Consider the following 14893-nt stretch of genomic DNA (forward strand, 5'->3'; position numbering starts at 1 on the left):
AATAAAAATACAATTAAGAAATAAATGCTAGGGTTTAGATTAGTCTGTGGAAGGCAAATCACCTGGTCCTACCCAGTTTCTGGAGCTAGGCTTCTATCAGCTTAAACCACTGAGGGAAGCAGAGTCCATCTCAAGCGCTGGCAGTATCCAAAGAGGAAAAACAAGCCATCAGCTACACAACTTTTCTTAACACTTGTGTTTCCATCACTTCTAGAAATGTAGTCAACACATACAACCATCCTTTCTAACAACAATGAAAGGCCCAAATATAAACCATTTGCTCTTGCTCTACTTTGGTTTTAGTTTGGGAGGTAACCTCAGTAGCTTTGAAATGAGAAACAAAAATCCTACTCCAATACTTAAAATTGTAGCCGTCACTTAAAGAGAAATCTGTCATATATATATATATATACTACAGAAATAACATAAGACCCAAAGAAACAAAAGACTGTAAGAAAAGATATGGTATGAGACAAAAACATTCACTTTCACCCACTGAGAAGTGGACAGTAATAAATGACTTTAAATAGGCAGGGTTTGGGTCACATATTAAAACAATACCAGGAATGCACAGGTTATCAGTATTAACATAACTAGTCTATAGACGTCTTCTCTGATAATAATTATTATACCTCAGTAAAGCAGAAAAAAATAAATTATAAATAATTTTAAAATTTTGAGAGAGAAAAATACACGATGGCCTTTCTTAGATTTTTGAAATATATATGGTCCTGCCTTAATGAAGGAGGATTAAAGTTCTCTACCCAGGTCCCTTCAAGTATTCAACCAATTAGTTTAAAAAACAAATCACATAATCATCACATTAAATTCTTAATTGACTAGCGAGGAAGCCCTCAATACAGAGTAAAACAGTATAGAACAATTTACATTATAAACAATGTATACATTTTAAAATATGAAAGCCTGCGCTTAAGGAAACAGTTGATTTTATTCAACTTCCCTCGGGACTTTTGTCCATATACAATTTAACTGAAACTGTGCAAGTCAGATGGGCAATATTTAGAACGTATTAACCTTCTCTTCACTTACCTGGTCTTTCTCATGGGGTAGAAGGCTGACAGGTGGTAGCGAGGATGGGAAAGCACTGGGATATTTGGGAGCCCCTTTGCCATCTAAGCTTCCATAATTGACCCTGTACTGCGGTCCATCTTTCAGTAACCTCCCGTTGTTCACTGCGCGTTTAGCCCCTAGTCGCAGCCGCTGCTGAAAGGCTGGGTTGTTGGTGGTGCCTGTGAGATCACTTTGACTTCTGAGATACTTCTCAATGTTCTTCAGGGAGGAGCCATTTGGCTCCTCCAGTCCTTCAATTGCTCTCCTTAAAAGTTTATTCCAATCCACATTGCGGAGATCATTACATGATCCCCTAGACCCCTTGGTTGACTTGGGAAAAGTGCCTGGTTTAACTGATGAAAAGCGCCCAGGGTTGTCTGGGTCCTTATAGGAGGCAAGGCCTTTGTTGGTGACTTTGAGAACTGAGCCATCCTGAACACTGAGCTCCAGCTGCTCCGAGACTGTCTTCTTATCCAACCCATGGGAAGTGCTGACTGCATGGCAGATTCTCTCTTCAGAGGGCCTTTGCTTTTGCTTTTTTATTTTCTGTATAGCTTCAAGAATCCACTCTGTGTAAAGTGGGTTTGCAAGTTTTACCATGGTTGACAAATGACTTCTTCAATACCAAAGTTACCCATAGAGGTTCTCCTTGTATTTAACAGAACTTGAACATTTAAAAGTCATTTACAACTCAACAAACGGGCAGAATATTCCAGACCTTATTAAGCAAAACCTCACAAACATCCATCCTTAAGAGATTAAAAACAGGACACACTGGAAATGTTGATAGTTGTCTTATTTGACCAACAGGAAAGACTGCATTCGGGCGAAGAACATCTTTAACAAGGAAATCAAGACCTTAAAGGATAAAAAGGGGGGAAAAGGCTCTTAATAATGGAATTTCTAAAAATAAAAGGCTCTTTAGTATTATTTTTCAGATGCAAAAGGACCACAGAAGTAATGACAGGCAGGTATTATGTAACAAAGCCACAGTGACTAAATTTCCTAACCAGAAACTGGGTCATAGTCTGAGAAGGAAATTTTTTTAGGATTTTCACTTGTTATTTATATGAAGTCATTTATAGGGTATTTAAAAGATCATACCTAAGTTACTTACTTAGTGGATTAACCCTTATTGAAATTAATACAATTACATGAATGGTTCAAGATATATGTCTATCATAAACATAAAAACAATCATAAACATAAAAGCAATCTCAAAGAAAAATTCTATGACACAAAAACTCTGAGGAAAGTAAAAGTGACCCTTGAACAATGCGGGGAATTGTCAAAAATCTATGTATAACTTCTGACTCCCCAAAAACTTAACTACATATAGCCTACTGTTAACTGGAAGCCTTACACAACATAAACAGTTGATTAACACGTTTTGTATATGTATTTTATACTGTATTTTTACAATAAAGCTTGAGAAAAGAAAATGTTATTAAGAAAATATATTTACAGCACTGTATTTATCAAAAAACAAAACAAAACAAAAAACCACGTGTAAGTGGACCCACGCAGTTCAAACCCATGTTGTTCAAGGGTCAACTGTACATTAACTTTACTTCAAGAAATCTTAAACTTGAAAAAAAAAAAAGAAGGCAATAATCCTGATTCTTCTATTTCAGCTAGATATTGTATTTCCCAAGTCTCACACGTAAGAAAATTTCCCAACTAGCCAACTAGCCACTTCTACAGAATCATATCCTCCCATCCCTTTGCAAAAGGTCTGTGATACTCTCTAATCCACAAGTTAGAAAACTGAAACTAATATGGTAATATAACCCTTCACCTTTTAAATAATATACCATTCTAGGTATCTTAATACCTGCTCAATACAAGGAAGGTTCATACAAATCCGATTCTAGGTAAACAGTTGTACTGCTCTCTGAAAGCCTCCTGGTGTACACCAAAACCACCCTACATCTCCAATCTCTATTGAGTGTACCTGCAAAGAACACTAGGAGAAAGTGCCCTGGCCTGGGAGTTTGGTCAGATCTGGGCTCTAATCTTGCCTTCCATTGATAATATCCACATCTGAACTCTTTTTATAGTTTCAAGTTTACAGAGTAGGCTCACATGTAATTTGTCATTTAATCTGCAAGACAACTCTATGGGTAAACTGAGGTTCAGGGGAAGATGGAACTCACTCAAAGTAACAGTCTATTGTAAACTTAAGGCTCAAATGCCATTATTCTAAAAAATCCAAGTCCAGTGCTATCCTCACCTGAGCCACACTTGCCTCTGAAATCAGACTAATGGTATGAAAACTAGCTCTACCAACATCTAGCAGAGACACCCTGGGTAAATGAGTTAAGTTTCAGTCACCTTACCCGTGGGGAAATAACAGTTAACCCTCACAGGAGTGTTAAAAGAGAATTACGTGAGGGGCGCCTGGGTGGCTCAGTTGGTTAGGCGACTGCCTTCGGCTCAGGTCATGATCCTGGAGTCCCGGGATCGAGCCCCACATCGGGCTCCCCGCTCAGCGGGAAGCCTGCTTCTCCCTCTCCCACTCCCCCTGCTTGTGTTCCCTCTCTCGCTGTGTCTCTTTCTGTCAAATAAATAAAATCTTTAAAAAAAAAAAAAGAGAATTACGTGAATATGATATCTAATAGTCAACATACAGTAGCTATCATCACTTCCCATTAATGCAATGTCTGTCACTTTGAAAAATACCTCATAAAAAATTAAATTTATTTCTGGTTATTTATTTATTGTACCTACAAGGGAATAACATCTTTCCTCAAAACTTTAGCCAGATTAAAAAAAAAAAAAACTTTAGCCAGATATAATGAAAAACATAACATTTGCTCTGTTGCTGAAAAACTGGGCCATTGAACTATACTTGCTCAGTCAGCTTGAAAGAGGCAATTTAAAAAGAACTGTCCTCTTCGCAGTCAGTAAACCGTAGGTTCACTCCATTTTTTTCCCCTCAGATTCAGAAACTTGGGGCTAAAGGGACTGGAGAGGTCATCCCATCTAATCTCTAGTTATCCAGTAAAAGATCCCTTGTTCAATAACCCCAAGAGATGGGCCATCAAGTCTTAAAATACTTCCAGTGACAGAGAATTTATCACTTTTTGAGGCAGTTCACTCCACTGTTGGACAGCTCTAACTCTAATATATTCTTTGCTCACAAGAGCCAAAATCTGTCTTCCCATAACTTCTACCCTTTAGTCTTGGTTTCCCTAAAACAATCCCAAGGCATTCTTACTAATTCTTTAATATGACAGGCCTTCAAGTATTTGAAAACAAGAATCTTTTGAAAACCACTAAAATTGAACTCCACTCTACCTCCCGCCCTACTTTAGACCACTCATATTCCAGTTCCTTAACACATCCACATCACATGGTTTCCAAGCACTTCCTTCTTTTGATTGCTCACTAGTTTGGCTAATGCACATCTTAAAATCTGGCAGTCCAGGCATTATCCAAGTATAAATGTAATCCAAGGTTACATGAACTTTCTTAACAGCCTTGCCATACAACTGACTCATGCTACGCATGCAGTCCAACTAAAAATCCCAGATCTTCAAAAATGCTGTCAAGCTGAGACTTTCCATTCCCTTCCTTGTGCAAATATAAATGCTGGGATTTAAAATTTATTACAGTTCAAGTTCATTTTGTTGGTGGTTTCAGTCTATCTTCCAACCTGTTAGATCATTTTGAATCTCGATTCTGTCATCTATGTCATCTACAAATCTAATAAGCACTCCCCTTTGTGTCATTATATAAATCACTGAAAAAAAATGTTAGACTTGGAATATGGTGTGTTTAGGAATGAAATCACTGGCTTTCATAATGCAACTACTTTCGAGATAGAACATGGGAATCATTGTGTTATTAAGTTTAGAATAGGACACATCTTTTCAAAGTAAAAGAGTTTGGGGCAAATTTCATTAGAAGACATTTCACTATGTCCAAATAATTTTTTCATCTTTCATCATTTACCCAGGATGAATCAACTAGTTTAATTTGATTGCACAAAATACAACTACAGGAAGCAGGAGGAGAGGTCACAGAAAAGTATACAATATTGCAAAGGTGGTCTCAGGCATTTTGGTTACACAAGTAAATGAACATACCTTAAAACAAAAACTAATAAATACTCAAAATATACTTTCATTACAAGCTATTACCACAATCTTTACAATCAGCAGAATCATTCATATCCATTAACAACACATTTCTTTAAGACTGACATTTTGTATCTTAAAATATAATAAAATAAGGGAAAATACCAGAACTGGAACTCCAAATGTATTAACAGTCCATGACAAAAAAGAAGATTGTCCAAATCTTCAAGCAAATCTGCCAAAGGAAAAAAAAGTAAATGTTAATTTGGGCATAAAGACATCCTTCAACTTCAGGAACCATCTATGGATCTTCACAACTATCCAATACAAACAACTGCAATGAGCTTATTAGCACTTTACTTTTGGTGCTATATTAACTCTTTCCTACCACTTACGGGTATTTAAGAACATGAATTCAGGACAGGAAATGAAGCTCCAAAGCAGTGCTTAAAGAAAAAAATTTGGGGGCGCCTGGGTGGCTCAGCCAATTAAGCTACTGCCTTCGGCTCAGGTCATGATCCCGCTCCGGGATCGAGTTCCACATCGGGCTCCCTGCTCGGCAGGGAGTCTGCTTCTCCCTTTGACCCTACCCCCTTTCTTGTACTCTCTCTCTCAAATAAATAAAATAAAATCTTTGAAAAAAAGAAAAAATTTTTGCTCTTAACTTTAAGACCAGATGTGTTTCCCAAATTTTAAAACCCAGGTTGTGATAGGGGCACCTGGGTAGTTCAGTCAGTTAAGCATCCGACTCTTGATCTCAAGGTTTTGAGTTCAAGTCCCACACTGGCCTACTCCAAAACAAAAACAAAAACAAAAAACAGGCTGTGATAGAGTCTAAGAAAGAATCTTATCACGGGAAAAAAAAATCTTGGTATTACTCAAATAGCCAGGCAGGTATAACATTTTGTCTGAAAACAAAAAAGTCAAATGCTGTTTGAAGCTCAGTTACTAACTTTCCAAGAAACATTCACTATTTGTCCCAAAGGTCCCTGGCATCTATGTACTGACTGGATAATCAAGATATGGCCAATAACTGCACCTAAGAGAAGGATGTACCAGTTTCCACAAGAGTCACTTCAGGACCATAGTGATCATTTTCACTTCAAAGGCAAAAAATAAATTTAAAACAACATTGTGAATAACTGCATTTTGATCTTATACAAAACAACCAAGCAACCTTAGATCCTCCTTTTCCCCTCCCCCAGCCACAGACACACACACCCCACTCCTCAATTTAATCTCAAAATTAGCTCTCATCTGACACCAACCAACAGAGTTAATTAGGCAGAAGCAGATGTAACTCAGCAGCTCTATGCTACAACCAGAATCAGTGTTAAAGCGAGGAACAAAATCAGTAGTCGCTTATCTGTAGCCAATTCTCAACTAAACACATGTATATTATCCACTGCAAATTTTTTTAATCTTAGGTAGGTTTGTTACTGACATCCCACTGCCCCACTGTAAATTGGTATATGCTAAGAGAATAGACTGAAAGCCAATTTAATTTTAGTTTAAGCAGTATCTAACTAGAAAGGCAAATCTACAGGAAAAAAAAATGCATTAATTCATTCAAAAACCAAATAGAAATGCTTTTTTCCCCCTGATTTGGAATTAGCCACACCACTTCTCTTTCTCAGAGCACTAGGATTTGTTTTACATGTAGATAGGACATTCTATCAGACGTACAACCCTAAAAATCATTATTCTCTTAATTTTTTTTCTATAAAATGAAAGTTGGACTAAAAGGCTATCAAAAAGAGAGTGAATCATTCCAAATTAATTCTGGGGACTCATGCGACATCAAATTAAATTATTCTATTTTCTAAGGTTTTGAATCACTTTATTTTTAACTACAAAATAGTATCAGTAAATTATATGGTTGTATGGATGTATTTACATCATTCATTACAAACTATTCTAAACAGATCTAGAGAAATGCTTAGTCCAACACGAGCTTTTGGCTTCATTAGTATTATATAAATATCAACACTATTCAGAAATATTCACATCAGCATAAGAGGAGTCAAAATACCCTGGATTATAAATATTATGTGAAACCTCCTCAACGCTTTCACTAAAGCTGTGTGTTGTTTCAAAATCAATGTCGTAACACTCGAGTCATATCACAGATGAGCCAAAAACAGTGGTTAAAAAAAATAAAGATTAACAATAGAGTTTACTCTTTTGTCATCCCAGGTTTTACTTGCTAACAGTTATTTTTAGTTTTCTCACTTTTATATGCTCCTGGATTTTTTCACAGCCTATTATGTAACTGAGTGAGGATCCTCAAATCTTAACAGTATCTTCTGAAACAGAACATACAGTGCTTAAGGGAAGAGACCTTAACTTTTTTTCTTGTATAACTACTCAGCACAGGCTATTTGCACACTTGCTCAAAATAGTGTCCACAGTTAACAAGTATCTGCTATCTGACAACATCAAACATCATCCCATTTGTTAACTTTCAAGTCCTGGATATATCTATTTCCCTGAAAATTAATGCTCAAGGCCCCAAATATGTGGAGTGGAAGAAAAGGATACAAATATTAACCAAAGAACCACCAACAAAATTTAGGAAGATATTCCCTGTATGCAGCCCTATGGTAGGTACTAGAGGCATAAGAAGCAATTCAGAAACAACAAAGCACTGTTTGGTGGTTCTTCAAAAAGCTAAATAGGAAATTACCATAAGACCCCACAATTCAACATCTAGGTATATACCCTGATGAACTGAAAACAGTTACTCAAATAAGTACACACACACACACACACACACACACGTTCATAACAGCACTATTCGCAATAGCCAGAAAGTGGACGTAGACCAAATGTCCATCAATAGTTGAATGGAAACTGGGTGATGGGCATTAAGGAGGGCACACAATGGAATGAATACTGGGTATTGTATGCAACTGATGAATCACTGAACTCTACTTGAAACTAACAATACACTAATGTTAGCATATTAATACTAATAATAATACACTATAATACACTGAAACTAATAATAACACTATGTTAATTAATTGAATTTAAGTAAAATAAAAATTTTTTAAAGCAATAAAGTAAAAAGTTAAAAACAAACAGGTGAATGGATTAACAAAAGATGGTATATCCACGCAGTGGAATATTATTCAGTCATAAAAAGAAATGAAATACTGACACATGCTACAGTGTGGACGAACCTTAAAAACATGTTGCAAAAGAAGCCAGACACAAAAAGTCACATATGGTATAATTCAATTTATATGAAACATCCAAAATAGATTAATTCATACATAGAACATAGATTGGTGGGGCCTGGGGAGTGGAGAGATGAAGAGAAACTGCTTAATAGGTAAGGGATTTTATTTTAGTTTGATGAAAAGGTTTTGAAACTAGATAGAGGTGGTGGTCACACAACACTGGGAATGTACTAAATGTCACTGAATTTGTTCACTTTAAATGGTTAAATTTATGTTATGTAAATTTCACCTCAGTAAGTCATTAAAAAAAAAAAAAGAAGAAAGCACGAAACTATAATACCAACCATTTTCTGACACCTACTGTGGGTCAGGCACTTTACATAGATTATCAGTACACGTACACAGATTATCAGTAAACCTTAAAACAACTCTATAAGGTAGCACTGTTGCCCAATTTTGCAAAAAGAAATCTGAGACATGACTCATCAATGCTTCAGATCACTAAGTCATGAATGATTTTACTTTAGATGCTAAAACTAAACTCTTTCCTGTGTCTCCACTGGCTTTCCAAATTAGACTCCTTGGATCTCTTGTGAGAAAGTGCCTCAGGTATCACCTCCAGATGCCCCTGTGGGTTAAACACTAGGGTTCCATAACTCCCTGCACCCAACAAAGGAGCTCCATTTTAACACTCCCATTCATAATAGGCTTCTCCTGAAGATTCACTTCACAGAAAGGGTTCCTCTGACTACAGAAGGGTAAAAGTCTGGAAACCACTGTGACTTTACCTTGCTGAGGGGGCACAACACCCCTTGAGTGGATGGGATGTAAACTGGACCTTGAAAGACAAGGTAGAACTTGGACAACTGCTCGGTTTCTTCACCCAAATGAAATGAAAATACAAATCCTTCATGGTCCAGTAAAAACCGACACCTTCTCAGAAGCCCTACATCTCTTTGTCTAACAGGAAGCTTTTAGCTATCTTAATATTTTAGCATTCATTTTCCACTTTGTATTATGCTCATTTGTGTCCTGACCTCATCTCCCTTACTAGAATTGTGAAATTCTTAAGAGCAGGATTCATGTTTGATTTCACCTTTGTATGCCCCTAGATTCCCCAGGACCACTACTTGAACAGAAGAGGGGTGCCGTGCCTATTTGCTAGATGAACACATCAGTGAACGAATGAAGGGAATCTAGCAGAGGGCACAGCAGCTAAGAATGAACTGCCTAAAAAAGGGACACCAAGTCCACGTGCATGCCTTGGGCCAGTTACGTGCTGAATAGAAGTAAGAAAGTTGGATGTAACAAAAACCAGGCTGAGGCGTGTGAACATGACAGATGAAGTAATAGGAAGCCAATGCAGGAGTAGTGACACAATACGGCATAGTGAAGTGCACCCACATACACGCACAAATTTGTTGAATGTCTGAATCACTCCAGCAATAGTATCCATCCAACGTAAGTTTAAGGGAAGGATGACTGAACAAACAAAAGCAACCAGGACTTCATCTCTCCCAATATCAATCTTGTTCAACTTATATTTATGAGCCTAACTCAGCAGCAAGCCCAGAGTAGGCACTCAATAAATGTTAATTGAATTGAGTATTTAATTCCCCATTTTGGGGGGAATAATACTAAATTCTTTCTCACTACTCATTAACATCGAGAGTTTTCAATTCACAAGCTAATAATGTTTTCCAAGGATTTTTAAGAGGCTAAATCACCATGAAAATTATCATTTCAACTAATACATATTATATTAATTGGAAGTTTAATTTTTCATGTCATGCTCTCCTACTTGACAATATCCTTGTTATGTCATTAAACTATAACTGTGTAAAGCTGCTTCAACAAACAATAACTGAACCATCAATAAATTATTATGGCTTCCATAATCCCTAGCAAAGATTAGTTTCAACAACATCATTGCAAATTAGTAGAGACATGCCCCAAGTCTCCTGGTGAAGCCCAAGAATTAGGTTTGCATAGTCATCCCTACATTTAAGTGCTCAATAGTTTCAGTCTCTAAACTTTAATCACACTGTTAGGAACCTCACAGGAAATATGATCCCTTGTAAAACAGAGGATTTTAGAGACAAGATGAAAAGTCATTTGAAGACATCAGGCCTTTGGAGCCAGGGTACACTGATTGGTAATGATATTATTATAACTAAGCACTCTCACTTAAGAAATAATCAACTAAATTTAGAATGTCTTTTTTTGGCATTTAAAAATTCCTATTCAACCCTAGGGCGCCTGGGTGGCTCAGTCGTTAAGCGTCTGCCTTCGGCTCAGGTCATGATCCCAGGGTCCTGGGATCGAGTCCCACATCAGGCTCCCTGCTCGGCAGGAAGCCTGCTTTTCCCTCTCCCACTCCCCCTCTTGTGTTCCTGCTCTCGCTGTCTCTCTCTCTGTCAAATAAATAAATAAAATCTTTAAAAAAAAAAAAAAAATTCCTATTCAACCCTAGATTTCTTCCTGATTATAAATTAGCTTTAACCAGGTTTAATGACAAAGACTGAGAACAACGTATTGAGAAAAAAAATCTGATTATTTTGAAAATACAGATCATAAGAATTCTGCATTAGCTTTATTAAAAATGTCTTCAAACAAGGTATCTTGTATAGCCTGAAAACCAATTAGGGTTCCCCTCTGAGAACCTCAAGAAAACTATAGATCTATTTTTAAAAATGAACACATGTACATATAGTCATTTGCATACAATTTCAAGGGTTTATAAGATCTCTATCACCTATCCCAAGATGCCCTAAGGCCCACTAACTACTCTACTTACTTTAATATACACAGAGAGGTCAATAGTTTTATTGAGTTTCAAAGTAACTATCTCTATGTGTGCTTTATTTATTTATTTTTTTAAAGATTTTATGTGAGACAGACCACGAACAGTGGTAGGGGGGAGGTCAGAGGGAGAGGCAGACTCTCCAAGGAGCCTCAGTGACTCTGAGGCTCGATCCCAGGACCCTGAGATCATGACCTGAGCAGAAGTCAGACGCTTAACCGACTGAGCCACCGGGCACCCCTCTGTGTGCTTTAATGAGGACATGTTACATTATAAGAAAGTTACTCTCATTGGTTTTGGATATTATCAAATAGGGGTCTGGAATATTATTCAACAAGGAGGTGTGCTGTGATGGGACATACCTAGAAGAGTTCAGGGATCAAGTCTCCACTTTGCCAGCTACCTAAGTTGTGGGATACTGGACATGTTAATCAATCTTAAGTCTCAGTTTTGTCCTCTGTGAAATAGATTATACATCCCTGTTTGGCAGAACTGTTAAGAGGAATAATTGAGATAACAAATATGAAAGAACCAAGGATGGTGGCAGACACATAGCAGGAACACAATAAAATGCTAGCTCATAAAAGGAAAAAGGGCAATACAGTCAGCTGGAGACCTGTAAAATCTAATCTGGTTGAACTTCTGTCTATATGACCATTTTCTCCTAAGAGACAGGGGAAGTCAGCACCTGGCCCTTAGCTATAGTTGCAGACAAGTAAAAATTCAAGACAGCACACAGAAGAAAGCGAACAAAAGCAAAAATAGATTTGTAATGGCAAGGATAGGGTCAAGAACAGTGTATTTTACTCATAATCATACATCTTTTAAGGTCAATAAAGCTTTTAGAAGATAATACCGCACAGGAGAATATCTTCTTGACCTGAGGATAGGAAGAGTCTTAAAACAAGACAAGACACAAAAAGCACTAACCATAAAGAAAAGACCAATAAATTTGACTCCATTAAAATTAAGAACTTCTGTTCATTAAAAGACACCATAAAGTAAGTGAAAAAGCAAGCCACAGAATGGAAGTAGGCATTTGCAACACAGACACATGACAAAGGATCTGTATCTAGAGTAAATAAAGAACTTTGAGAAATACCAATAAAAGACACAAGGCCAATTTAAAAAAACAAATAAGGGGCAGACTTGAACAGGAATTTTACAAATGAGGAAATTCAAATAGCCAATAAATATATGAAAAGCTATTCAACCTGGTTACCAACCAGTTAAATGCAAAGTTTACCAGATTGGCTAATTTGAAAAGCTAGCAAATCTGAGATTTGAAGAGGACAAGAAGCAATGGGAATTCTCATATATCACAGAAGGAAGTGTGGTCTGGTACAACACTTTGGAAAACAGTTTGACTAGTACCTAGTCAAGTTGAAGACAAGCATACCTCATGACTAGAGCGACCATACAAATCATCCAGACACTTTTGAGAATTAAAGGTATTCTATTAATAATTACACTGTGACAACTAAGCTAGCATAAATGGTCACCCTGCCCATGAACTAGCAATTCCATTCCTAGGTGTACACCTTAGAGAAACATATGCATTTGTGTAACCAGATGACGAGTACAGAAACACTCATAGCAGCTCTTTTCACAATTTCCCCAAACTGGAAACAACTCAAATATCCAACAGTAGAATGGATGTTTAAAAAAAAATTTTTCTGTGCAAGACTGTGAGTCTTACAAAAAGGTGCTTTATTAAAGGTGCTTTGGAAATGCAAATTAAAACATTTTAAGGGAAGAAAAATATCCCTTCATCACACTTCTCCCATCCATGCAATATTACCATTCTGCAAGCAAAGACTGATCACTATAGCTCACACATCCCTAACTTTCATAAAACAATTTTCTTTCTGCCTACTTTATACAAATACAAGCAAGTATACGCATGTGGAAAACTGAAGGTATTTTGTAGAAAACGATCTAAGAGACTGAAAAGTCACCTGGTTAGGAATCCTGGCATTTAATAAAGCCAGACCAGTTGGTTAACCAGTAAGTAAAAATCCATGAAGTTTTTTGAAGTACATTAAAATTACTTATTAAATTCCTCAGCTACCTTTCCACACTCACCCTATTTTACCTTTCATTCACATTATGCCTTACATGTGACAGTTTCAATCTTATCTTCACAAGAAGCGCATGAGATAACATTTGGCATAACGGCAATGACGGAACACCCACTCTACTCAGAGGCCCAGGTATGGTTGGTAGGTAAAACTTCTACTGATCATGTTATCACCCCCAACCAGTCATTCCCCTAAATTCCTCCTTTAATGTTACCACCTTCCTCTATCTTCTCTCTCTCTTTTTTTTAAGTCATCATTTCACCTCCCCAACCTTCAACCCTAAGTAGAGGTTCTCAGGTAAAAATCTATCCTTTACTGAAACAATGCACTATTTTCCTATTCTTCTTAAAAACATAAGAAGATTGCCCCAATTCATTTTGATACATATGTGAAGAATTTATGGGTAAGAATGGAATGAATGGAGTGTTTTATTTCAGGGCTATCCCTGAAAATCTAAGATACACAAGTAAGACAGAAGAATGTACTTCACTCACAATTATACCAAAATAGTAATAACTTTTTTGGAGCACCACAGAACACTATCCCAACATAATTAATTCCCATGTGCTACTTTCATCTCCTGCCCATATACAGAGGAGTCTTTATATACTCTACCTTGAATTTCTTCCTACCACCACCCCGAACATACTTGATACTAGGTTCATTGGTTCTCTTTTCTTATTTTCCACATCTGGAATTCTTTATCACTATTGTCTCACAACCTCTGTCCAATACTCTGTTTATCACATCCCAATACCTTCTCCCAACTGCATGGCTTAAACTCATTCATGGGGCACAGGAAACCATTTGTAATCTAGCCCCTCCTCTTCCTTTGCCCCTTGTCTCCCACAACTTCCTGCACTCTACCCATACCAAAGTACTTACAAATTCAAAAAGACACTATGTCCTTTCCCAAGGTAATACTGGAGGTTCCCCGAGACAGACACCCTGACCAGACACCAGACCTTCAGACTCCAGCTCAAGTTTCACCCAAGAAATCCAGCCTGTCAACAACCTGGTCTTCCAAAGTAACACCTTTCTTTGCCCTATCCCCACTCCTGGTGCAGTCAACCAAATCACCCAGACCCACTGCCCAGCCCCACCCATTTTTTTTTTCTACACCCGCCACCTTTTCTCAATCCCTGTAAGATCTTCTGCTACAGATATTATGCAAGTTCTGCTCTGCTGTCTTATCATCATCCAAGAATCTCCCAAGCATATCCATGTCATTCTTCCATGTTTTTTTAATGTTTCATAGACCCCAGACTTCCTTTATAATTCCCAATGCCAGTTTACACAGATACCTGCTTCCCACCACAGCAACTGTACTTGCTCCTCACATTCCCCCAATACTTCCCCCAATCCAATATCTACTCTGCACTGCTCTCAATACCACTCCATATCCACCACACCCAAACCTATTCTTACTGTCCCAAATAACTGCAATCCCACCTTCCTGCATCATTTCACCTACCCTCACATACCCCTCAGTTCCCCTTCCACATCTCCAATGTTGCACCTCTCCCTACCCTCACTTTGCACCTGCTTGCACACCTCCCGTTTCCTCTCGCACCCACCCCCTCAGTCTTTCTAGACATTCACTGGCCCCCCACCGTTCCTACCAGGTCACTCCCACTCAGAAAACACCTCCAAACCCCCGCCTTCCCACCA

General features: G+C 37.7%; 2 protein-coding genes across 6 annotated transcripts in view; both read right to left on the minus strand.

Annotated features, from left to right (window-relative positions):
* VDAC2 (voltage dependent anion channel 2) overlaps positions 1 to 14893 on the minus strand; it is a 328221-nt gene that overhangs the window by 312787 nt on the left and 541 nt on the right. The gene's annotated exons all lie outside the window — the stretch shown is intronic.
* Positions 1 to 14893, minus strand: part of KAT6B (lysine acetyltransferase 6B) — a 180202-nt gene that overhangs the window by 163476 nt on the left and 1833 nt on the right. For all 5 annotated transcript variants that reach the window (XM_081824053.1, XM_081824052.1, XM_081824056.1 and 2 more), the window contains exons 2-3: positions 5319 to 5388; positions 1051 to 1929 (exon numbers count right to left, since the gene is read on the minus strand). In XM_081824053.1, coding sequence (XP_081680179.1) covers positions 1051 to 1671 — 621 coding nt within the window. In that variant the 5' untranslated portion in view covers positions 1672 to 1929; positions 5319 to 5388. The remainder of the gene's footprint in view (positions 1 to 1050; positions 1930 to 5318; positions 5389 to 14893) is intronic.

Source organism: Leptonychotes weddellii, chromosome 6 (assembly GCF_054177405.1).
Source record: "Leptonychotes weddellii isolate Sample4059 chromosome 6, ASM5417740v2, whole genome shotgun sequence".
Lineage (NCBI taxonomy): Eukaryota > Metazoa > Chordata > Mammalia > Carnivora > Phocidae > Leptonychotes > Leptonychotes weddellii.